The 21,776-nt window shown below is 35.7% G+C and overlaps 5 protein-coding genes across 5 annotated transcripts; all 5 read right to left on the bottom strand.

Moving 5' to 3' along the window:
* Positions 1 to 308: 308 nt before the first annotated feature.
* Positions 309 to 4,802, bottom strand: LOC100261394 (uncharacterized). Its single transcript, XM_002281993.3, has 8 exons — positions 4,282 to 4,802; positions 3,242 to 3,359; positions 2,989 to 3,108; positions 2,403 to 2,489; positions 1,845 to 1,921; positions 1,533 to 1,660; positions 861 to 997; positions 309 to 532 (listed from the first exon to the last, which is right to left on the bottom strand). Exons 1-8 carry the CDS (start codon positions 4,482 to 4,484, stop codon positions 455 to 457), a joined length of 948 nt encoding a protein of 315 aa, XP_002282029.1. The 5' UTR covers positions 4,485 to 4,802; the 3' UTR covers positions 309 to 454.
* A 1,673-nt stretch (positions 4,803 to 6,475) lies between these two features.
* Positions 6,476 to 11,105, bottom strand: LOC104880184 (uncharacterized). Its single transcript, XM_010656042.3, has 7 exons — positions 10,940 to 11,105; positions 10,617 to 10,858; positions 9,188 to 10,125; positions 8,757 to 9,100; positions 8,098 to 8,361; positions 7,796 to 8,001; positions 6,476 to 7,397 (listed from the first exon to the last, which is right to left on the bottom strand). The coding sequence occupies exons 1-7, from the start codon at positions 11,103 to 11,105 to the stop codon at positions 6,672 to 6,674; spliced, it is 2,886 nt and encodes a 961-aa protein (XP_010654344.2). The 3' UTR covers positions 6,476 to 6,671.
* Positions 11,106 to 11,183: 78 nt separating this feature from the next.
* On the bottom strand, positions 11,184 to 14,438 carry LOC132254185 (uncharacterized). Its single transcript, XM_059739166.1, has 3 exons — positions 14,170 to 14,438; positions 12,111 to 12,380; positions 11,184 to 11,841 (listed from the first exon to the last, which is right to left on the bottom strand). The coding sequence occupies exons 1-3, from the start codon at positions 14,248 to 14,250 to the stop codon at positions 11,389 to 11,391; spliced, it is 804 nt and encodes a 267-aa protein (XP_059595149.1). The 5' UTR covers positions 14,251 to 14,438; the 3' UTR covers positions 11,184 to 11,388.
* A 773-nt stretch (positions 14,439 to 15,211) lies between these two features.
* On the bottom strand, positions 15,212 to 20,094 carry LOC104880154 (uncharacterized). Its single transcript, XM_010655810.3, has 7 exons — positions 19,782 to 20,094; positions 19,452 to 19,693; positions 18,054 to 18,991; positions 17,623 to 17,966; positions 16,990 to 17,253; positions 16,689 to 16,894; positions 15,212 to 16,328 (listed from the first exon to the last, which is right to left on the bottom strand). Exons 1-7 carry the CDS (start codon positions 20,026 to 20,028, stop codon positions 15,603 to 15,605), a joined length of 2,967 nt encoding a protein of 988 aa, XP_010654112.2. The 5' UTR covers positions 20,029 to 20,094; the 3' UTR covers positions 15,212 to 15,602.
* Positions 20,095 to 20,143: 49 nt separating this feature from the next.
* LOC132254186 (uncharacterized) lies at positions 20,144 to 21,752 on the bottom strand. Its single transcript, XM_059739167.1, has 2 exons — positions 21,047 to 21,752; positions 20,144 to 20,685 (listed from the first exon to the last, which is right to left on the bottom strand). The coding sequence occupies exons 1-2, from the start codon at positions 21,308 to 21,310 to the stop codon at positions 20,233 to 20,235; spliced, it is 717 nt and encodes a 238-aa protein (XP_059595150.1). The 5' UTR covers positions 21,311 to 21,752; the 3' UTR covers positions 20,144 to 20,232.
* Between the last annotated feature and the right edge of the window lie 24 nt (positions 21,753 to 21,776).

The following is a 21,776-nucleotide window of genomic DNA, read 5'->3' as shown; positions in this document are numbered from 1 at the left end:
AAAAACCTTTACGATGTTTTTTAAATTTTAATTTATTCATATATTTAAATAATACGTTCATAGAAAATAAATTTTTAAAAAAAATAGTTTTTATATATGAATTCATAAATATAATTTTATTTCTGAAAACCATTAAGAATTACTTTTTAAAAGCAGAAAGTAATCTCTTTCTAAGGCTGGGGCCTTTAAGTGGAACTTCGAATTAGATTCCTATCAGTGGACTAAAATTTCAATTAATGATGAGGCATTATTTTGAGTTCATTTGAAATAGGGATGATAAGCCTTAGCATTCACGAACTTATATTAAATGGAGAAAAAGGAAAATTCTTTTCATCTTAAGTTTCTCACAATCCTATCCCAAATCAGGAGTCAAACCCAGATTAGTCGCATTTGTCCACGAGCTTAAAAACAAGAGGATTACATCGCTAAAATGAAGGCCTCCACTCTTTTAAGTTTAGTCGAATGGATCAATTCGTGGGTCATGTTCGCTTGCCATTACCATTCCAGTGCACAGGCATGTAGGACACATTACCTAAATAAACATGGGAGACAAATGGTCAGCACAATTCAAAACACATCCTGAATTTTGGTTTTTGTTTTTAAAAAAAAACAGAAATTATTCAAGTAAAATAAAAATTTACATCCCAGACCCACAAGACATATTTCATATCATCAGACTCAATGCTACATCTGCAGACTTTAGGCTACACAGTTTCATTTGGTGCTTCTGATAATATCATACCTCTATTTACTTGATATTTATCATGTCTTCTAATATAATTTCTTTTTTACTTTGGTTCTCTTTCATTTGGCCTGATCCAACTCCAAAAATAAGCTGTTTTTTTAACTCAAATTTATACCTTTCCAACCCCTGAACAGTTTGGACATCTACGAGTTGCGGGTGCTTTCAAAGGGCGATCAGATGCGCTGGACACTGAAATGGGTTCAATGCTCAAGCACACCCCGCTTGCAGAACATCGGGCACAGGGCAAGTATCCTGTTTACAAATAATGTAAATAGAGAAATGCTAAGCCAAAGAAAAAAAGTCATAAAACTAATCAATTGGAGGAATGCAATTCAACAGATAGTGAGCCATGATCCATGCAAGGCAAAATACAAATCCAATAAGAATCAAAATCCAACCCACCAGAGGTTTGAATCCTTATATAATAAACTCCACCACAATAATAGGCATTCTATAATATCAGATATGAAACTATATGCCAGAACAACCTAATTTGATTTCAATCCATACGCATTGCAATACCTTTCGAAATCAGATCAAAATCAAGATAATTCCTTATCAAACAGATTAGAGCATGTACCCACAATCAGTCCCATATCTGATTGTTCACATTCATACAATCAATCCTCAGTCCACCATGATATCCTAATGGGTTAGTATATCAGGTTGAAGTGTCTAGTGAACCTGAATCTCAATGCACTGTAATCTGAATGTGATATAAAATGATTTCATGTTCAATAGATAGTAATCAATTGGAATTTCATGGATGGGACAAATTGACACACACCTTTTCCATTGCAATATTTACACCTTTTCTTCTCATGTTGCTCAACATTGTTAGCTTCGATTAACATCAAGGCAGAAATCACACCCACTGCCCCACCTGAAAAGGATGCCACGATAGGATCGACCTGACTGACCAGAGAACAAACAAGAGTAATTCAGAGGACCAACATGGAATCTAACAGTAATTATTTATCATGAAGCCAATTGAATGGTTGAAAGAAACCTAGAAGAAAAAAGAAACAGAACTCCTGTCTGCTTAGAATATTAGATTCCTACAACAAGAGAAATCAGAAAACTGAGTTTCAGTAACCACCTCAATTGCATTGGCAGATGCATGCTGCGTATGAAATCTTCATATGAGGTACCTCCTAAACCCAATTTCAGCTCCAGCTGCCAGGTCAAACAGATTTAATAGATTTAGGTCATTATTGACACTTATGAGGACACTTGCATGTATCTTTGAGAGGAGAATGAGGATAGTTTTCTGTTTCCAGAAACAAAAAACAATGAAAATGACAAAAAACATGCTTGTTAATGCATTCTCAAAAAACTGTTTCTGAATATATTTCTAAAAATGAGTCATTATTTTTACCAAACATTAAAAATAAAATTTTCTTCTTGCAAGAAAACAAAAGCACTTTAAATTGTTGAATTGATCAAATGAGCGACATGTTAATTCTTCATTTTCAAAATGAAAATGTTTATTAAAAAATACATTAACACTTGAGCTCATGAGTGTATATGAACAGTTCATGACAATGTGTGTGTACATAAACCCAAACATATGAAGAGCTCGTGAGAATTAAAAAACCAGAAGAAGGAATTAAAACTTGAAGACTAGAAAATAGATTTAGGTGCAAGAATATCTCACTGTTGGTGCAAGAAGACCCCCAAAAATGATAATTGCAGATATAAACGAAAAGCTTGTCAGATAGAGCTGCTTCAATGTCCTTTTCGTCTACAAAATGAAAATGCACAAACATAGTAAGAATATTGTAATACTCAAACAATAAGAAAACTATAATATCAGAAGAAAGAAACAAATAAAAGAAAAGACAAGAGGGCACACTGTTCCTTGAATACAGAAATAGAGGATATCTCCAGCATGCACCATGTCAACCAAATTGAACATTTACCGATCAATTGTGGCGCATATGGTTGATCTCTTAAAGAAAAACTAAAAAGTGACTCAATGGATAATTTTAACCATCCTGTCCTAAATCTTAGTTGCACTCATTTGGAGACCATCCACAAAAAATGCAATTGTCAATTGCTATTATCTTCTTGAATATCTGTGTCAATGAAAGAGTATATCCTATGCAGGCACCACCATAAATATGTTTCCCTGAATGAGTGCTGTATGTGCTTCCAAGATGTTGGTAACAGTGAATAAGGTTTATTTGGGTCAGCATTGTGAACTTCTTTAAAGAATAGTCTTGAGTAGCTTTGAGAATCACCACATGAGGGAGAAAAGGAATAGATGATGGCATGTCAGGCATCTCATTTGCCTCCTCCTCGCCATTCTCATCAAAAACTTTCACACTCTTTATGCGTTGCTGCACTCGTAGTCTCCTCACCTAGACAGTTCAGATAGAATAACACACCAAATATAGTTATTTAATCTCATCAATTGCTTTGGAACTAGTCTTTTCCAGATAGTTCAGCCACAGAATAAGATGAAATTTTGGATTAAAATTTTAGAAGAACCACCTCTTCCATTAGGAGAAAGATCTTGTTCCGCCGACTACTTATGTTATCTTGAATTTCCTGAACCTGCATCTGAACAAAGTCCTGGACAGTCTCCGGTCCTTCTATAATGCAGAAGTTGCTGCAAAATGAAATCGTAAAATAAAAAACACACTCCATGAAACCATAGATCACAATAAAAAAGTGTTAGGAAAATGAATACAGTACTATCAAACTAACACCTAACAGCAGAGCAATCTATCTATTCATGTCCCACTGGAAAAAAGGCTTGATAGATGCTGAAAGTGATACAAGACCTGAACAGAAAGTCGATTCCTCGTAATATAATCAGCAAATAGGATATTTCATTCACATGCCATATTCAGTACAAATTGTAGCTTAGTTTGTCCATTAAACAAGCAAGAAAGAAAAGAGCTAAATACATATGACAAAGAAACCCAATTAGGCCTCTCACAATTTTTAATTGAATAGTGCAAGCATTCATTCCCAAAACCAAAATTTTACAAATTTATGTACATAGTTTAATGCACTGGTTGGATCTTGAAAAAATCGAGGAAAGTAAAGGACAATCTGACAATAACTGAAGAAATCCATATTAAGTGATCTTCAACCTTTCCTTTTCTTTTCCCTTATTAAAAATGCACTAAGATGTTGAAAAATCAGTCAATTCAAGCAATGAGAAACCTTGGAATCCCACTTTGCCATGAGATTCAGAAATTCATTCAGAACACCAAAAGAACAAAAACTATCATGAAAATACAAACGAACTCTGGATCCTTCAAGCAATAGAAATTACATGCCAAGAGAACATTCAGGTTATTTCCAAAAACCAAGAAGCTCAATCCAACTGAGCCAAATATTTATACTAGGCAAGGTTATGTGGGGTTTCTTGGTTAGACAAAAATTCATAGCTACAATTAACGTTATCATCCATTTTCCCAAGAAAACGGAGAAAACGGTTTACTCGGGATACCATTCTCTGACTAGTTTCCTTCTCTAAGAGCTAAAAAGAATCCGAATTTTGGTTTAAACCATAAATACACCTTGGGTTGGTGTCGCCATCAGGGAGAGGGTCCGAGAAGTCCTTCCCAGACGCACAGATAATCTGAGAGCGTGAAATCCTTCTGTGTAGAGAAAGGCGTTTAGGGTTTCCATGAAGAGCTGTGATGCAAATTAGGGCTTTGGAAGAAGTGGAATTCCAAGCAGAGATTGGGGCACTTTGGGAGAAGAAAAGGAGAGAAGCCATCTTTCCACCTTCCTTCTATTTCAAGAAACTATATCTACTTTGTGAATAAAAATAGATAGATAGAGGCTGCCGCTGTTGCCGTTGATTTCAATTCAAACCACTTTCACAATTAAGGCTAAATCCGCTACCATTAACACGGTTTGCATCTAAAACAATAAAAAAATGACGAACATAAAAAGAATCGAGATATGTGTCCCACAGTCCCGCTATTCTCCTGCTTTACTAATTTGCGATTCTAACACAGTTTTGATTAGTCCCTGAAATGGGTTCGATCAAGTTTCATTCTTTTTGTCACAAAATAAGGAGAATAAGGTAATAAGAAATATAACAGAATTTCGTATAGATTTACGTAAAAAAAAAAAAAAAAACTAAAGTAGAAGAAATATACATATAAAAGTTTCAATCCTTTCGCTACCATATTAGACCCTTTAAAAAATCTCATAATTTTAATTTTATCATATGCATTGCATCGTAAACTTTTCAAGTCAAACCAAATAGAATTTAACTCATCAAACTTTGATAATTTTACATCTCTAATAAGTTGAGTTTTTTTAATTAATTTATTTTGGTGTCAAAGAACTTTAATATGATTGATTCATGGGTATATATATATATAATTTTTTTTATCCTCACCAACCAATTTAGCACAATGTGACACAATGAATATGGAGGTCAAGATCACCATTGTTATTCCATACATCAAGCTCAAAAGTCTCACATGTGAACAATCCCTAAGCAATGTGGACTACACCTTTAGTTAGTCACTTAAATTGACTTTCTTGAAGATATTGAAATAATAATCAAAATAAAGGTACACCATGAAAAAGAATAAAATAATTGTATCGTTAAAAAAATACTAAGATATAGAAGGAACTGATATTTATCAAACTTTTTATTTAGGTCATATATGTGTGATGAAATCTAAAGGTGTACATATAACCATGGATGAAAATTTCGAAAAATTTTATCGAAATTTCGCATATCGACGACCAACGACATGAAACAAGCAGGCGAAAAATCGGTGATGCGATTTTTCAAAAAAGTTTCGAAAAAAATCATATTTTACCGATTTATCACGGTCAAAGCCTCAAAAAAAGTGCAATTATGCACAAGTGTTAGGACTCAAACCCACCCCAACCTAAAACCAAACAAAGCCTACCTTGGATGGCCACTAGACCAACTCACTCATTTGTTAAATAATATGGAACAAACAAATATATAGTAAAACTATAAAAAAATATTTTCATAAACAAATTAATTTTAATTATTTTATTTTGAAATTTCATTTAATTAATCACTAAAAATATAAAACCTATGATTATAATTTTCTTAACATTTTTTTAATATCATTTATATATTAATTAAATATAAAAATATAAAAATTAAAAAAATTGTACATATATCATCATTTATTTTATATCATTTAATCAATTGAAATTAAATGAATTATAATTTTAAAGTGAGGTATATTATAATCAAATATCATAATATTATTGTCAAATAACATTTGATGTAATTTAAATAAAATTCATTTTTTTTATAGACGCATACAATATTATTATCAAATATGATTAATTATATCATATTCATATATTTTTTTTATATATAAAACAACTTTAAAATGTTTATTATTGTTTATTATATCATTTTTAGAGTTTTTCTCAATATTTTCATAAGTTTTAATCAATTTTAGGTTATCCAATTTTTTTTTTAAATATTCGCTGATATATCTCTAATGTCTTATATATCCATAAAATCAAAGTATTGATATATTTGTAATTATTGATATTTTCATCAATCATGTAACTAACGATAGTAATACAACTAAAGACTTTTGTTGGGAGGGCAACAAGAAAAATATTATATTATAGTCCTTATTTATAAATTGTAATGTAATTAATGGTATTTTTAATTATTATTATTATAAATTAAATAATTTTAAATATTAATTATAAAAATGTATCAAATTAAACAACCATGCATTCATACATTGCATCTTTAATCATACATTTGGTTGCTGAGAGTGCGAAGAAGAAAAGAATCCAAACAAACAAAGACCTGCTGTCAATTCTGCTGGATTCAAATAAGTGCCTTGGTTTGGCAGGAGTTTTATTTATTTCTTTTCTCTCTAACTGAAATTTTATTTTCTTCGTATTTTTTCTCATTTTTCTCATCAACCAAAGGAAATTATAAATAAAACGACACTAACATAACTATTAACGCCAGAAACAGCCAAACATTAACTGAAGGAGAAACCCATGTCCCAAACCCCCCATACCCAGCAGCCTCATATTGATCATCATCCCAATCCAAAGTCTCTTTACTGTACTTCAGACTTTCACCACCGACTCCACCATTTCTTCTTCCATCTTCGGCTAATCTCATATGAGATAAAATGTGAGGAAAAACTTTCTTGTAAGACTCTTCTCCAATCAGTAGGTCTGAATGTCCAAAGCCTTCCACAACCACCCTTTCATGTCTAAAGCCAGGCTGGTGCAACTTCATGTACTTGTTAGCAAGAAAAGAAGTCTGAGGAGTCACAAGCAGGCTCCTTCCACCAGAAATATAAAGCGTTGGGAGCGCCATTCTCTCAGGATGTATCAAATATGAGTTTTTCCCATTGCTGTCCACGATAAAACCGTTGTTGCAGATTTTTCTGAGGTGTGGAAAAGCTGCCATGGGAAGCCTTGGTAAACTTACTTTGTTTAACCAGTGGTGCACAGTGGGGCTTACATTGTCATGCCAGAATCCGTTTCCAAATATTCCAGAAAAGACCTCGCATTCGTCACAAGGACATCTCTCATACCGTGGCATGAACCGGGCTATGGACTTCAGGAGTTGTTGCCTCGGAGTGGCCTTCAGTGTTTCGAAGAGAGGTAGGGTTTTGTTCTTGCCCAGTATCAGCATGGACATCTGCAGATCGATCCCATTACTTTAATTTTTAGCTCAAAACCAGAAAGAAATGATATGCAACAATTTTAAATCATGCTGCAGGCCTGTCTTAATTAGCATCAAACGTTATCCAAAACATATTTTGGTTCCAACCATGAGTGTGTGTGTGTATATATATAGACAGAAACACACTGTAATCAACAAAGTTTCTGAGTTCCTAGAACCTTAAATTGAATCCACCTAGTCAATTGAGCATTTTCCTAAATTCACCGAGCCATTAATCATATCTAACTAGTCGATTAAGCAACTACCATGAATTTTGATTTCTGTGTTCAAAATAATCTTAAATAACAAACACCCCACCCCCCTCCTGAATCTGCAAACATGTCACTCTAAAACAGGGAGAAGAATATGCTTACAGGGATGAGGGGAAGACACATTTTCACTCTAGACGAAACAGTAATCTTGAAGAACATTGACGAATTGGTGCAGGATAGGGAAGCTATATGGTTTGCAGAGACATGACCGCCCATTAGAGCAATGTGAATGGCTAAGCCTCCAACACAATGAGCAACTAAATGTATCTTTACAGATGGCCCGTGTAACTCAAGGATCTTACCAATAGCTGCCAAAAGAAGGAAAAAATAAGTGCTACAAAACTTGCAGAAAAAATTCATTTGGTTGACAACAATCTGAAATAAGGTAGAGGTCCTTTATTTACCTGCAGGGATATCAAATCTTCCAATATCTTCAATGGTGAAGTTGTTTGAAGGATGTAATGGGTGTAATCTCGTTTGCAGTAGCCATGTTTCATGGCCTTCTTCTAGTAAAGATCTAATCAAATCATTAGGTTCTGTTGGTAGGTAGTAACTCTCAATAGAATATCCATTAACAAGGAGAACTGGATTTAGTTTTCTTTCTTCTTCAAGCACCCATGGATTTTGACTGCACTTCCATTGTCTGCAACTGACGATAACTCCATCTCCTATATAATAGAAACATTGAGTAACATAAAAAAGAAATGTATAGAGAGATTCATTCCACGTGCTCTATGATCCAATTAGGTACTGCATCAAGCAAACTTCTGTATTCGTGAAGGCTGGGTGAAATCACTGAGATGAATGTTTTGTCAGAAGTATTTGGCAATAACTCTTCAGATAATCTTCTATTAAACTAAAAGTTTCAAGGGGATTACTGTCATTTTTCTTGTCATAAATTTGTGCAATAAAATATCAATCACTACCATAACTCAATTATGTTTTTTGTCCTCCATATTTTTATGATTCATGAAGTTATCAAAATGGAGAAGAATGAGTCATGGCAGTTGCAGTCTATTTGAATTCTCAAACTCTTGAACACCAGGCTTAAGTTTATGAATACCTGTTTTTAAATCATGAAGTGTGCTGTCTGGATAAGGTCTGCTGTAAAGATGAAACAGGGGGAAGTCCTCGAGATTTCCTCGTGGTACTTGTGTGATATAGGTTCTGAAAAGACTCTGTAAGAGAAGGCATATAAATTTTCCTTTCCTGTTTCCTTCCAGGCTTACCAAACTCTTCAAAAGCTCTGTCGTTGAAATACAAAGTTCCCCTCTTAAAATCATCATTTGATCTGTTGAACTGTTCTTAGCAACTTTTTTGAATGTCACATGCATTGTTGTCGACTCCGTCCATGCATATAATGCAGAGAGATAAGGATTCATTATCTTCCTACCCTCAAGAATATATCTGATCAAAATCGAATTTTCTTAGTTCCTTGTTCTAAAACTAAAAACGAAAAGAAAAATGTAAATTCAAACGAAAAGTTTATCATACCTTGAACCAGAAGAAGCTGAAAGGAGGAGACGATAGCACATATACTGTGTATAAGGTGTTCTATAATCTACTCCACACAAATCAACATCCCCATCTATAACATGTAATTTATCCTTCTCCACAGATCTAAATACAACATAGCCACCAACTTTTCCTCTTAGAAGTGGATGAGACTCGTCCATAACTTGATAGCGTTCATCAAATCCATTCTGATTCCAACAGTTCATCTTCATTTTGAGATAAGCTGAGCATGGCATGCCCCCCACATACCCTCTCATAGTTTCTTTTATCACAACAGTTGGCTTCATGCTGCTGTCCAACCTCCGATGGGGAATCAAATTAGGCTTTTGTTCCACAGTTTTACCCATAAATTCTATGCCTTCTCTGGTTCGGTATTTAAGAACATCCTGCACAAGATGATTACTAACATGCTCGGCAGCTGTAGCAATTGTAAGACAAGGATTTACACCAACAGAACAGGGAATCAGTGAAGCATCACAGACATAAAGGCCTGGGTGCACCGAAGGAGGAAACTTTGGATCAAAAACCTGACCATTGGGATTACAAACCCCATCTGAAGGATGTGAGGATGCATTGCACCCACCTAAGAGATGAACTGATGTGCTTCGGTATCTTGACATAAAGAGGACTCCTCCTAATTTCCTGGTAAGCTTTTGAAATGCCTTAATTTTTCGTGGGAGTAAATGATCATGGGGTGGACTAAAGCAGATTTTATTTGTTTCCTTTTCAAATGTAATTTTCCCATCACTCTCATCGTATCCCATTGCATTAAGTACCATGGCTTGGCTGGACTTTAGACCTAACATATGTTTAATCTTTTCTATAACCCCATGTAAGAACCAGTAGCGGGTTGGCCATCCATATGTTGTGATCCCTTTGAATAGCAGGTGTGGAAAAGCCTTTGGAAGCACAGCACCCTGGCAAAAGACGGAATGGTTAGCACTGGAAGAATTTATGATATGAGTGTGGCAATGATTTACATGTACGAACATGTACATTATATTTGAATTTCATATATTGTCGCACTAGATATGTAAGATAGATGGAAAACGGGGCATCGATTCATATTAGTCAGACTGGTTCTGTTATGTGATGATACACTGGCAAACTAATCGAATTGTTGAGAAACAAAGGTTTCTTTCTTATGCTAATTGCTAACTGAGCCGCCAACCAACCAGGCATGTTGGACATGGTAAGTAAGGTCAGAGAAGCTTTAAAACAATATTTCAGATTCATTGTTACAGCAGCTGCATCTGAGCCTTAGAACCATTTTTAGTTCAATTGTTCTGACAGATCACAGACACCAAAATTTCAACACAAGTAGTAATTTACCAAATTTGACATGAATCACAAAATCATATGGGAAGTGAAGTGAAAATGTGATCTTAATTGAATAGAAGGCTTCAACCTGGATTGTGAACCCCAAAGAAGAAGTGTAAGATGAAGATATAGATGGTCCTGGCCGTTCCTGAAAAGGTATCTTCGAGAATTGTTTACTGTCTAGTCCATAAGCGCCCAAGACTGCTGGGCTTCCAGCAAGACAAGCAACATTATTCCCATTACAGCTAAATCCAGACCCAAGCCTTTCTGAAAGCTTCAGTCCTCGCATTTGTGATTGGAATAGTATCTCAGTGGTACCAAAAACTCCAGCTGCAGCAGGGCAAACAAAGTGTTTAGAAATTGATACCAATTTTCAAATACACTTCTAAAAAGATGGCTACTCTACCATACCTGAAAGGATTACAAAATCAGAGAGTACGTAGTCAGTTTCATTGAAGAATACAAGCCATCTTCTTCTCGTTTTTCTACTAATTTTTCCTTCTTTGCCAATATCATCTATATTTTTTACCACAGACAAAACCTGGCATCCTGTTTTGACAGTGCATCCTGCCTGCATAATTACAGATTTTGGTTTTGATTTTAGTTATAAAAAAAAAAAAAAAAAGAAGAAATAAGAACACATTTGAACATTCATCTAGTATTGAATTGTTCCATGATGTCGTACATAGTATTTGGAGGAAAAGACTCGTCCTTCATAAAATGACATGTTACAGAAATGGTACCCATCAATGATATAAGATTGTTTTAGGATTTATGGAGCTGCACCTCAATATACTATGTAAGACTGACAGAACAATTTTCAGGGGATGTCAAAATTTTCGCCCAACAAATACACAAGCTTAAAAGATATAGGGCAGAGGAAAATGTGCCTGAACCGCCAAATCGATGTAATTTTTGTCTGTAGAATTTTTGGCATTGTAAGGACATCCAGAAAGACAATTTCCACAGGCTAAACAGCTGCCCATCTGTTTAGGCTTCATTGAATCCAATTGTTGTTCGTCACGACTGAAATTCATGCTTAGCTTCATCGGACTTTGGAAACTTTCTTCAATCTCTCGTTCAGCTATCTCTTCCATGGTTTTGGCAATAGGAAATTTGACAGGAATGCTTTGTATACTCAGCATGGCTGAAGCAGAAGCTTCACAGATTTCCCAATCTTTTTCCCATTCCTTTGGCCATTTGGAGTTCCTTCTTGCACGAATTGGGGTCGGTATCATCACCCCTGCATTCACTAGTGAACCTCCACCGAGTCCACAGGCCACTGCCGCTAGAGAATCATCTTGTTCATACACCTATTTTTCCATCAATCAGATTCAAAAATATATACATAGAATTCCAATATTTTTAAAACATGCATTGGTTTTTTCTCTACTAGAAATTATTTTTTAGTTTTTATGGGATACTTATTGAAGAAAATGATTAATTGTCACCATTTTCGGAGGAAACTGAAGTGTCGATGATTGAATTGAAGTTAGAGGATGAAGAAGTCTTTGAAGTCTACAATTTATGTTCAATTCATCAAAACAACTGCATAAGAGAAGCAAAAATAGAAGAAGATAACCTGAAACAAAGCATCTTTGGGACCAAAGCCAATGCCCAAGCTCCTTTTTTCAATCCTCACATCTGACATCATCTTTAAACTGCTAGTTGGGAAATCTTTAGCTTCCCATCTCCGGCCTTTCTCGACCAAACACACTTTAATTCCTGCCATTGACATCCTACAAGCGGCAACAGAACCACCATATCCAGACCCCACCACAACTGCATCATAGCCATCTTCTTCCTCATTCCCAAGACTTATTACTACTGCCTCTGCTGCCTCCTCCATTTCCTCCCAAAATCCAAACAAAGATATCAGGACCAAGTTCCTATTTATGGTCAACCAGCATACTTAAAAAGAGTCAACTTAAACAAAGGAAGTCAATAATATTAGAATTTGAGTGGCAGATTCAAGCAACTTTATAGACATATGTGTCACTGCATATATCAGTTTCTTTGAGTCTTTGCTTACTGCTTTGGTTTGGATGCCCAGCTAAAACTTGATCTTATCAAGGGTTGAAACCAACTGAACCATGTGAGCATAGTAATATTCAGATTTTTTAGTGTCTGCTTTGTGAGAAGACCGGCTTATTTACCCCATCTTTATTAAGCGAGGAAATTTAAGTATTACCATGGATTGAAATATCAATAAATACGGATATATCAGTACTTGGATTTTTTCAGAAATATCAGTAGATATTTTTACACGGTAAGATAAAAATTATCCAAAATTGATGGGAATGCTTAGAAAAATTCGAAGAATAATAAAATAAGTAAGAATATATACGTTAAAGTTATTTTATAAGTATAATTGATATAAATATGATCAAAGAAAAAAATATCGGTAAATAGCTTACGATACTTGGATTTTAAGAATAGAAAATATGAATTTTAGAATTATACACTTCGATTAGAATTAATTAAAAAATATTTGATTATATTAAATGAAAACAATTTACACATAAACATAATACATATAACATTGCAATAGTCCTTAATACCAAAATAAAAATCAATTTACACATAAACATAATACATATAATATTGCAATAGTCCTTAATACCAAAATAAAAATCAACGTGGTTTCATCATATTGTTAGATAAAGGGAGTCCATCTTGTTAAAGACAACATTCATAATAGGATATGGAGTTTCGATAGTATTGATTGTAAGTACGAACATGTTATACATAAATGAGATAAATATAAAAAATAGTTAAAAATAAAATGATAATATAAATTTAAAATAAAAAAATAAATAATTAAAAAATAAAAAAGGGTAAATATTTTTTTTTTTAAAAAAACTTTCAAAAAAATCTCGATATTTTTTCGATATATCGACAATATATCCAATATATCGACAATATATCCAATATACCGACGATATATCTGATATATCGTCAATATATCTCTGATATTTTGATAGGCTTCCTCCGTTGCTACGCGCATCGCTACATGCTCGATTTTTTCGTCGATTTATCGATTCCAAACTGATATATCTTCGATTTTATCGATTTTTTGTCGATATTCCTCCCGTTTGATAATCGATATTGAATTTCATTTTAAAACCGTCAGATATGCTATATATCGATCAAATATCACCGATAAAATTCGATTTTTCAATCCATCAGTATTAGAGATGTGACAAATGAGTATCCTTATTAACTACTCACATAATATCCAAGAAACATGACATAAGATTCACACCGTCCGAGGTCGGCATGAATTGGTTAAACTCGGCTGACTCGGTCTATATTCCGAATTGAGTTGGTCGTACCAGTTACCGAGATATTCCCGAGCTTAACCCAGAAATGTTTTTTTTTTTTTTTAAATCACAACAAACAAGCAACTGTTTTCTTTTGAAATGACAGGAAGTAAACAACCACCAAAAACAGTGATAGAGAATCTCTTCCAAAGTAAAAGATGCAATAAGTCTACTGCCTCTGAGACTAGTCTTCAATCCGTGGACTACCTTGCTCACGAAGAAGAATAAGATGAAAGACGAAATCAACCCATCCCTCGACCGAGTTTTAGAAGAGTATAAGAAGAAGAGACGAAGGGGTTGAGGGCGTGATTCACTAACCTCACAACGATCGACGGACGGAGTGCAGCAGCTTTGCTGCCGGCGTAGCAGGCGGTGGTGACAGACACCGGATTCCTTCATCGGCGATCGCTGCGTTGCTCTGCCTTCTCCTCTCTGTTTATGGTCTTGCAGAGGGGTGGCGGTGCTAGGGAGATTTGGTAATGTGGCGGTGTGGTAACCCACTTAATTGAAATGTGGATTTAATAATATGCTATTATAATGGTATGAATTCAACTATTTAATAATTTGTTTGGAAATTGAATCAATTGATTTGATTAAGCTCATATGAACCTGGATTTCTGAAATGATCCAAGCCACCCACTTTGAAGTATTCAAAACACACACACAATGTCTGTTCACACGCATTATCCAGCAAGTTGAAAATCTTTTGCATCATCCCAATAGTCAAACTAGTTAATGTTGTTTGTAATTGGAACCAGTCAGCCATTATGTTTTACTGCCCAATTTAAATTCAGTACCTTGCTTTCAGACAAATTAGGAGAGGCGATCAGCTGGTTTAATTATAGATGAAGGAAAAGTCAAAAGAAAATTTCTCGAGGATGCACTCAGAAAATATTTCAGATTCAGATTCTAGGTGGTGTGCATCTACTGTTGGCTCTCCATGACCGTTTCTGGTCCACAGTTTGACCTTTTGGCTGATTCATCTAGGCAAGTCTCATTTATTTTAAGTGCTTTGACAATAGAATCCTAGAAAATGGGGTTTCTGGAGTTAGTAGCAAACAAAATCATATGTTTATAATTAAAGAGCGGCGGCCACAAAGTGGTCAACCTTGAAAGGCACAGGAAGCGGTAGATTAGCTCCGTGGCAAAACGATTCTGATGAGAAAAAGGATCAACAAAAATGAAAAGTATTGAAATAAAACTAAAATTCAATGGAATGTACTAGAGGTAGAGGGAAGCTGCTGCTTCGAGCAGGTTGTCCTTGAAGGGAATTGGAAAGTTCGTGTTCTAGATAATACAATCTCAGCCAAGTCCGCTCTCAGTACATAAAATCTATGTTTTAAAGAATACAAACCTTAAAGAACACGAATAATTTCTCCTTCTCTTAAAAACAAATGTCATCATCCATTCAACATACAATACATGACCCCAAAAAACTCAATATACACCTATGGAGATACAACAGTCCTAATTCTTGTTGTCCTTTTAGATGTTAGCATTAGAAACTGTGTTCAATTTATTTATTGATAGTGTCACTTGTTACTGTTTTTTGTTCGATTCTTCTTGTTTCAAGACAGAATGTTTGAAGAAGAAACCAATCCAAGCACACAAAGACCTCCTCTCAACTCTGCTGGATTCAAATAATTGGCTTAGTATGGCAGGAGTTTTGTTTATTCCTTTTCTCTCTACCAATGATTGAAAATTTATTTCTTTTTGTTTTTGCCTCGGTTTTCTTTATCAACCTACGAAAATTATATATAAAATGAAAGTAGCAATACTGTCAAGGCCAGAAACAACCAAACATTAACTGAAGGAGAAACCCAAGTCCAAAACCCCTCACATCCAGCCTCATATGATGGATCATCACCCCAATCCAAAGCCTCTTTACTGCACTTCAGACCTTCAGCACTGACTCCACCATTTCTTCTTCCATCTTCAGCTAATCTCAAATGAGATAAAATGTGAGGAAAGACTTTCTTGTAAGACTCTTCTCCAATCAATAGGTCTGAATGTCCAAAGCCTTCCACAACAACCCTTTCATGTCTAAAACCAGGCTGGTGCAACATCATGTACTTGTTAGCAAGAAAAGAGGTCTGAGGAGTCACAAGCAGGCTCTTTCCGCCAGAAATATAAAGCGTTGGGAGCGCCATTCTCTCAGGATGTGTCAAATATGAGTTTTTTCCATTGCTGTCCACGATAAAACCATTGTTGCAGATTTTTCTGAGGTGAGGAAAAGCTGCCATGGGAAGCCTTGGTAAATTTACTTTGTTTAACCAGTGGTGCATGCTGGGGCTTACATTTTCATGCCAGAATGTATTTCCAAATATTCCAGAAAAGACCTCACATTCATCGCAAGTACATCTCTCACACCGTGGGATAAACTGGGCAATGGATTTCAGGAGCTGTTGCCTTGGAGTGGCCTTCATTGTTTTGAAGATAGGTAGGATTTTGTTCTTGCCCAGTATCAGCATTGATATCTGCAGATTGATCCCATTTAAATTAACTTTTAGCTCAAAACCAGAAAGAAATGATATGAGACAATGGTAAACCATAGTGCAGGCCTCTCTTAATTAGCTGGAAATATTAAGCACTCAAATCATGGCAAAAGTTCTCCCTGAGTTCCTAGAACCTTAATCATATCTACCTAGTCAATTAAGCATTTCTGAAATTCATAGAGCCATTAATCATACCCAACCTGTCGATTAAGCAACTACCATGATTTTAATTTCCTTAGTTCAAAATAATCTTAAATACCACCCCCAACAACCAACCCCCACCCCCACCCCTCCTGAATCTCCAAACCTGTCACTCTAAAATAGGGAGAAGAAGATGCTTACAGGGATGAGAGGAAGACACATTTTCACTCTAGATGAAACAGTAATCTTGAAGAACATTGAGGAGTTGGTGCAAGATAGGGAAGCTAAATGGTTTGCAGTTACATGGCCGCCCATTAGAGCAATGTGAATGGCTAAGCCTCCAACACAATGAGCAACTAAATGTATCTTCGCAGACAGCCCGTGTAACTCAAGGATCTTACCAATAGCTGCCAAAAGAAGGAAAAAATAAGTGCAAAAAACTTGCAGAAATATTTTATTAGGTTGTAAACAATCTGAAATAAAGAAGAGTTCCCTTTTTTACCAGCAGGGATATCAAATCTTCCAATATCTTCAATCGTGAAGTTGTTTGAAGGATTTAATGGGTGTAATCTTGTTTGCAGTAGCCACGTTTCGTGCCCTTCTTCTAGTAAAGTTCTAATCAAATCATTAGGTTCTGTTGGTAGATAGTAACTCTCAGTAGAATGTCCATTAACAAGGAGAACTGGATTTCGTTTCCTTTCTTCTTCAGGCACCCATGGATTTTGACCACACTTCCATTGTCTGCAACTGATGATGAATCCATCTCCTATATAATTGAAACATTAAGTAGCATATTAAAAAGAAACATATAGACAGATTCATTTCACATGCTTTGTGATCCAATTAGCTCCTGCATCAAGCATACTTCTGTATTGATTAAAGATGAATGTTTTCTTAGAAGTATTTGGTAATAACACTTCAGAGAATCTTCTATTAAACTAAAAGAAAGTTTCACGAGTATTACTCTCAAATTTCTTCTCTTAAATTCATGTAATACAATACCAATTACTACCCATCGCTCAATTATGCTTTTATGATTCATGAAACTATCAAAATGGAGTAGAATGAATCATGGCAGCTCTGAGTTTATTTGAATTCTCAAACTCTTGAACAGCAGGCTTAAGTTTATGAATACCTGTTTTTATATCATGAAGTGTACTGTCTGGATAAGGTCTCCGGTAAAGATGAGACATGGGGAAGTCCCCATGATTTCCTCGTGGTACTTGTGTGATATAGGTTCTGAAAAGACTCTGTAAGAAAAGACGGATAAATTTTCCTTTCCTGTTTCCTTCCAGGCTTATCAAACTCTTCAAAAGCTCTGTCGTTGAAATACAAAGTTCCCCTCTTAAAATCATCATTTGATCTGTTGAACTGTTCTTAGCAACTTTTTTGAATGTCACATGCATTGTCATTGACTCCGTCCATGCATATAATGCAAAGAGATAAGGATTCATTATCTTCCTACCTTCAAGAATATATCTGATCAAAATTGAATTTTCTTAGTTCCTTGTTCTAAAACTAAAAATGGAAAGAAAAATATAAATTCAAACGAAAAGTTTATCATACCTTGAACCAGAAGATCCTGAAAGGAGGAGACGATAGCACATATACTGTGTATAAGGTGTTCTATAATCTACTCCACACATATCAACATCCCCATCTATAACATGTAATTTATCCTTCTCCACAGATCTAAATACAACATAGCCACCAACTTTTCCTCTTAGAAGTGGATGAGACTCACCCAAAACTTGACAGGGCTCATTAAATACATTCTGATTCCAACAGTTCATCTTCATTTTGAGGTGGGCTGAGCATGGCATACCCCCCACATACCCTCTCATGGTTTCTTTTATCACAACAGTTGGTTCCATGATGCTGTCTAACTTCCAATGGGGAATCAAACTAGGCTTTCGTTCCACAGTTTTACCCAGAAATTCTATGCCTTTTCTGGTTTTGTTTTTTAGAACATCTTGCACAAGATGATTACTAACATGCTCGGCAGCTGTAGCAATTGTAAGACAAGGATTTACACCAACAGAACATGGAATCAATGAAGCATCACAAACATAGAGGCCTGAGTGCACCGAAGTAGGAAACTTTGGATCAAAAACCTGACCATTGGGATTGCAAACCCCATCTGAGGGATGCGAGGATGCATTGCACCCACCTAAGAGATGAACTGACGTGCTTCGGTACCTTGACATAAAGAGGACTCCCCCTAATTTCCTGGTAAGCTTTTGAAATGCCTTAATTTTTCGTGGGAGTAAAGGATCATGAGGTGGACTAAAGCAGATTTTATTTGTTTCCTTTTCTATTGTAATTTTTCCATCACTCTCATCGTATCCCATTGCATTAAGTACCATGGCCTGGCTGTACTTTAGACCTAATATATGTTTAATCTTGTCAATAATCCCATGTAAGAGCCAGTAGCCGGGTGGCCATCCATATGTTGTGATCCCTTTGAATAGCAGGTATGGAAAAGCCTTTGGAAGCACCGCACCCTGGCAAAAGACAGAATAATTAGCACTGGAAGAATTTATAATATGAGAGCACGTGAGAGTGATTTACTTGTTTGCGCTAGTAAGACTGGTTCTGGTATGTGATTATACATGGGCAAACTAATTGAATTATAATCCAAAATTTTGAGGGAAAAAAAAGGGGGGGAAGGTTTCTTTGTTGTGCTAACTGCTAAGTGAGCCTCCAACCACCCACGCATGTTGGACTTGGTGAGAAATATCATAGAAGTTTTAGAACAATATTTCAGTTCCATGGCTACAGAAGCTGCATCTGAGCCTTAGAAACCATTTTTAGTTTAATATCCATGTCCCCAGTAAATGCTCCGACAGATAACAGACACAGAAATCTCAACCCTACTGGTAATTTACCAACTTTGACATGAATAACAAACTCGTATGGGAAAAAAAGTGAAAGTGTGATCTTAATTGAATAGAAGGCTTCAACCTGGATTGTGAACCCCAAAGAAGAAGTGTAAGATGAAGATATAGCTGGTCCTGGCCGTTCCTGAAAAGATATCTTCGACAATTGTTCACTGTCTAGTCCATAGGCACCCAAGGGTGCTGGGCTTCCAGCAACATAAGCAACAGTATTCCCATTACAGCTAAATCCAGAACCAAGCCTTTCTGAAAGTTTCAGTCCTCTCATTTGTGATTGGAATAGTATCTCAGTGGTGCCAAAAACTCCAGCTGCAGCAATGCAAACAAAATGTTTAGGACTTGATAACAATTTTCAAATGGGCTTCTAAAAAGGTGGCTACTCTCCTCTCTTCCATACCTGAAAGGATCACAAAATCAGAGGGTACATATTCAGTTTCATTGAAGAATACAAGCCATCTTCTTCTTGTCTTTCTACTAATTCTTCCTTCTTCTTCGCCAATATCATCTAGGTTCTTTACCACAAACCAAACCTGGCATCCTGTTTTGACAGTGCATCCAGCCTGCATGATTGCAGATTTTGATTTTAGTCCAAGGAAAAAAAAAAGAGAAAGAAAGAAAAGAAAGAAGGATATATAAGAGCACATTTGGACAATTGCTCCATGATGTCATGCATAGCATTTGGAGGTAAAGATCCATCCTTAACAAAATGAAATGTTACCAAAAAATAGTAACCATGAATGGTATATTATTGGTTTACAATCTATGGAATTGCACCTCAGTATACCATATAAGACTAACAGAGCAATTGTCATGGGATGTCAAAATTTTCACTCAACAAATACGCAAACTTAAAGAATATAAGGCAGAGGAAAATGTGCCTGAACCGCCAGATCGATGTAATTTTTGTCTGTAGAGTTTTTGGCATTATAAGGACAGCCAGAAAGACAATTTCCACAGGCTAAACAGCTCCCCATCTGTTTTGGCTTCATTGAATCCAATTGTTGTTCTTCATGACTGAAATTGACGCTTAGCTTCATTGGCCTTTGGAAACTTTCTTCAATCTCTCGTTCAGCTATCTCTTCCATGGTTTTGGCAATAGGAAATTTGACAGGAATGCTTTGTATTCTCAGCATGGCTGAAGCAGAAGCTTCACAGATTTCCCAATCTTCTTCCCATTCCTTTGGCCATTTGGAACTCCTTCTTGCACGAATTGGGGTTGGAATCATCACCCCTGCATTCACTAGTGAACCTCCACCGAGTCCACAGGCCACTGCCGCTAGAGAATCATCTTGTTCATACACCTATATTTCCATCAATCAGATTCGAATATATAATATATACCTCCACAACAGTGCTGACATGCTGATATTCTTAAAACATGCATGAAGATAATGGCAAATTGTCACCCATTTTCCTTCACCAGCTACATGAATAAATAAAATGCACTTCTTTTATTTGAAGAAACTAAAGTAAAATTTAGATGATTGAATTGTAGTTAGATGATGAAGAAAACCAGAGGAGTAGCTTGCAATATTCTTTTGTTTGAATCAGCTTCTAATTTTACCCGGGTTCATTACTTTCAACCTACTCTTTGAAGTCTACAATTTATGTTCAGTTCACCAAAGCAACAGCATAAGACGAGCAAAAATTGAAGAATATAACCTGAAACAAAGCATCTTTTGGACCAAAGCTCATGCCCAAGCTCTTCTTTTCAATCCTCGCATCTGATATGATCTTTAAACTGTTAGTTGGAAAATCCTTAGCTTCCCATCTCCGGCCTTTCTCAACCAAGCACACTTTAATTCCTGCCATTGACATCCGACAAGCAGCAACTGAACCACCATATCCAGACCCCACCACAACTGCATCATAACCATCTTCTTCCTCGTTGCCAAATCTTACTACTACCTCTGCTGCTTTCTCCATTTCCTCACAAAATCCAAACAAAGATGTCAGGACCAAGTTCCTATTTATGGTTAGCCAGCATACTTAAACAAAGGAAGCAAATAATATTAGAATTTGGATGGCATATTCAAGCAACTTTATAGACAAATATGTCACTGTCAGTATCATTCTTGTTTTTAAGTGTGTGCTTAGTTGGAAGCCCAGCAAACACTTGCTCTTTATTATAAGGGAAAAAACCAACTGAACCATGTGAGCATCCTAATATTTAGTTTTTTAGTGTGTCCTTTGTTAAAAGACCAGCTTATAACCCCATCCTTGTTAAGTGAGGAAACCTATGTATTACAGATGAGACAAATGTGAGAGATTCACAATGTCCCTCTCATTTCCTTATTAACTATTTATATAATATTGAAGAAAGAGGGCATAAGATTCATCCAGAATATAGAAGAATGTCTGTTTCACAGATCCTGTCCAGCATGTAGAAAAT

The sequence above is a fragment of the Vitis vinifera genome, chromosome 8, assembly GCF_030704535.1.
Source record: "Vitis vinifera cultivar Pinot Noir 40024 chromosome 8, ASM3070453v1".
Classification (NCBI taxonomy): domain Eukaryota; kingdom Viridiplantae; phylum Streptophyta; class Magnoliopsida; order Vitales; family Vitaceae; genus Vitis; species Vitis vinifera.
Note: the sequence above shows the minus strand (reverse complement) of the source record. Positions and strands in the feature narration are given on the sequence as shown.

Bases quoted from the DNA above. Each gene is read 5' to 3' on its own strand.
- LOC100261394 (XM_002281993.3), bottom strand. From the start codon at position 4,484: ATGGCTTCTCTCCTTTTCTTCTCCCAAAGTGCCCCAATCTCTGCTTGG. The intron at 2,490-2,988 runs GTGATTCTCAAA...TTCATTTTGTAG, and splicing joins TTCCTTTTCTCCCTCATGTG to ACGAAAAGGACATTGAAGCA. The intron at 533-860 runs GTATAAATTTGA...ATGTTTATTTAG, and splicing joins ACTGTTCAGGGGTTGGAAAG to GTAATGTGTCCTACATGCCT.
- LOC104880184 (XM_010656042.3), bottom strand. From the start codon at position 11,105: ATGCAGGCAGGATGCACTGTCAAAACAGGATGCCAGGTTTTGTCTGTG. The intron at 10,859-10,939 runs GTATGGTAGAGT...GCCCTGCTGCAG, and splicing joins TGATTTTGTAATCCTTTCAG to CTGGAGTTTTTGGTACCACT. The intron at 7,398-7,795 runs GTAAGCATATTC...ATCGATCTGCAG, and splicing joins TGTGTCTTCCCCTCATCCCT to ATGTCCATGCTGATACTGGG.
- LOC132254185 (XM_059739166.1), bottom strand. From the start codon at position 14,250: ATGAAGGAATCCGGTGTCTGTCACCACCGCCTGCTACGCCGGCAGCAA. The intron at 12,381-14,169 runs GTTAGTGAATCA...GGATTTTGGGAG, and splicing joins CGTCCGTCGATCGTTGTGAG to GAAATGGAGGAGGCAGCAGA. The intron at 11,842-12,110 runs GTTATCTTCTTC...ATGGAAAAATAG, and splicing joins CCAAAGATGCTTTGTTTCAG to GTGTATGAACAAGATGATTC.
- LOC104880154 (XM_010655810.3), bottom strand. From the start codon at position 20,028: ATGTGCTCTTATATATCCTTCTTTCTTTTCTTTCTTTCTCTTTTTTTT. The intron at 19,694-19,781 runs GTATGGAAGAGA...GCATTGCTGCAG, and splicing joins TGATTTTGTGATCCTTTCAG to CTGGAGTTTTTGGCACCACT. The intron at 17,967-18,053 runs GTATGATAAACT...AATTTTGATCAG, and splicing joins TCAGGATCTTCTGGTTCAAG to ATATATTCTTGAAGGTAGGA.
- LOC132254186 (XM_059739167.1), bottom strand. From the start codon at position 21,310: ATGGAGAAAGCAGCAGAGGTAGTAGTAAGATTTGGCAACGAGGAAGAA. The intron at 20,686-21,046 runs GTTATATTCTTC...ATGGAAATATAG, and splicing joins CAAAAGATGCTTTGTTTCAG to GTGTATGAACAAGATGATTC.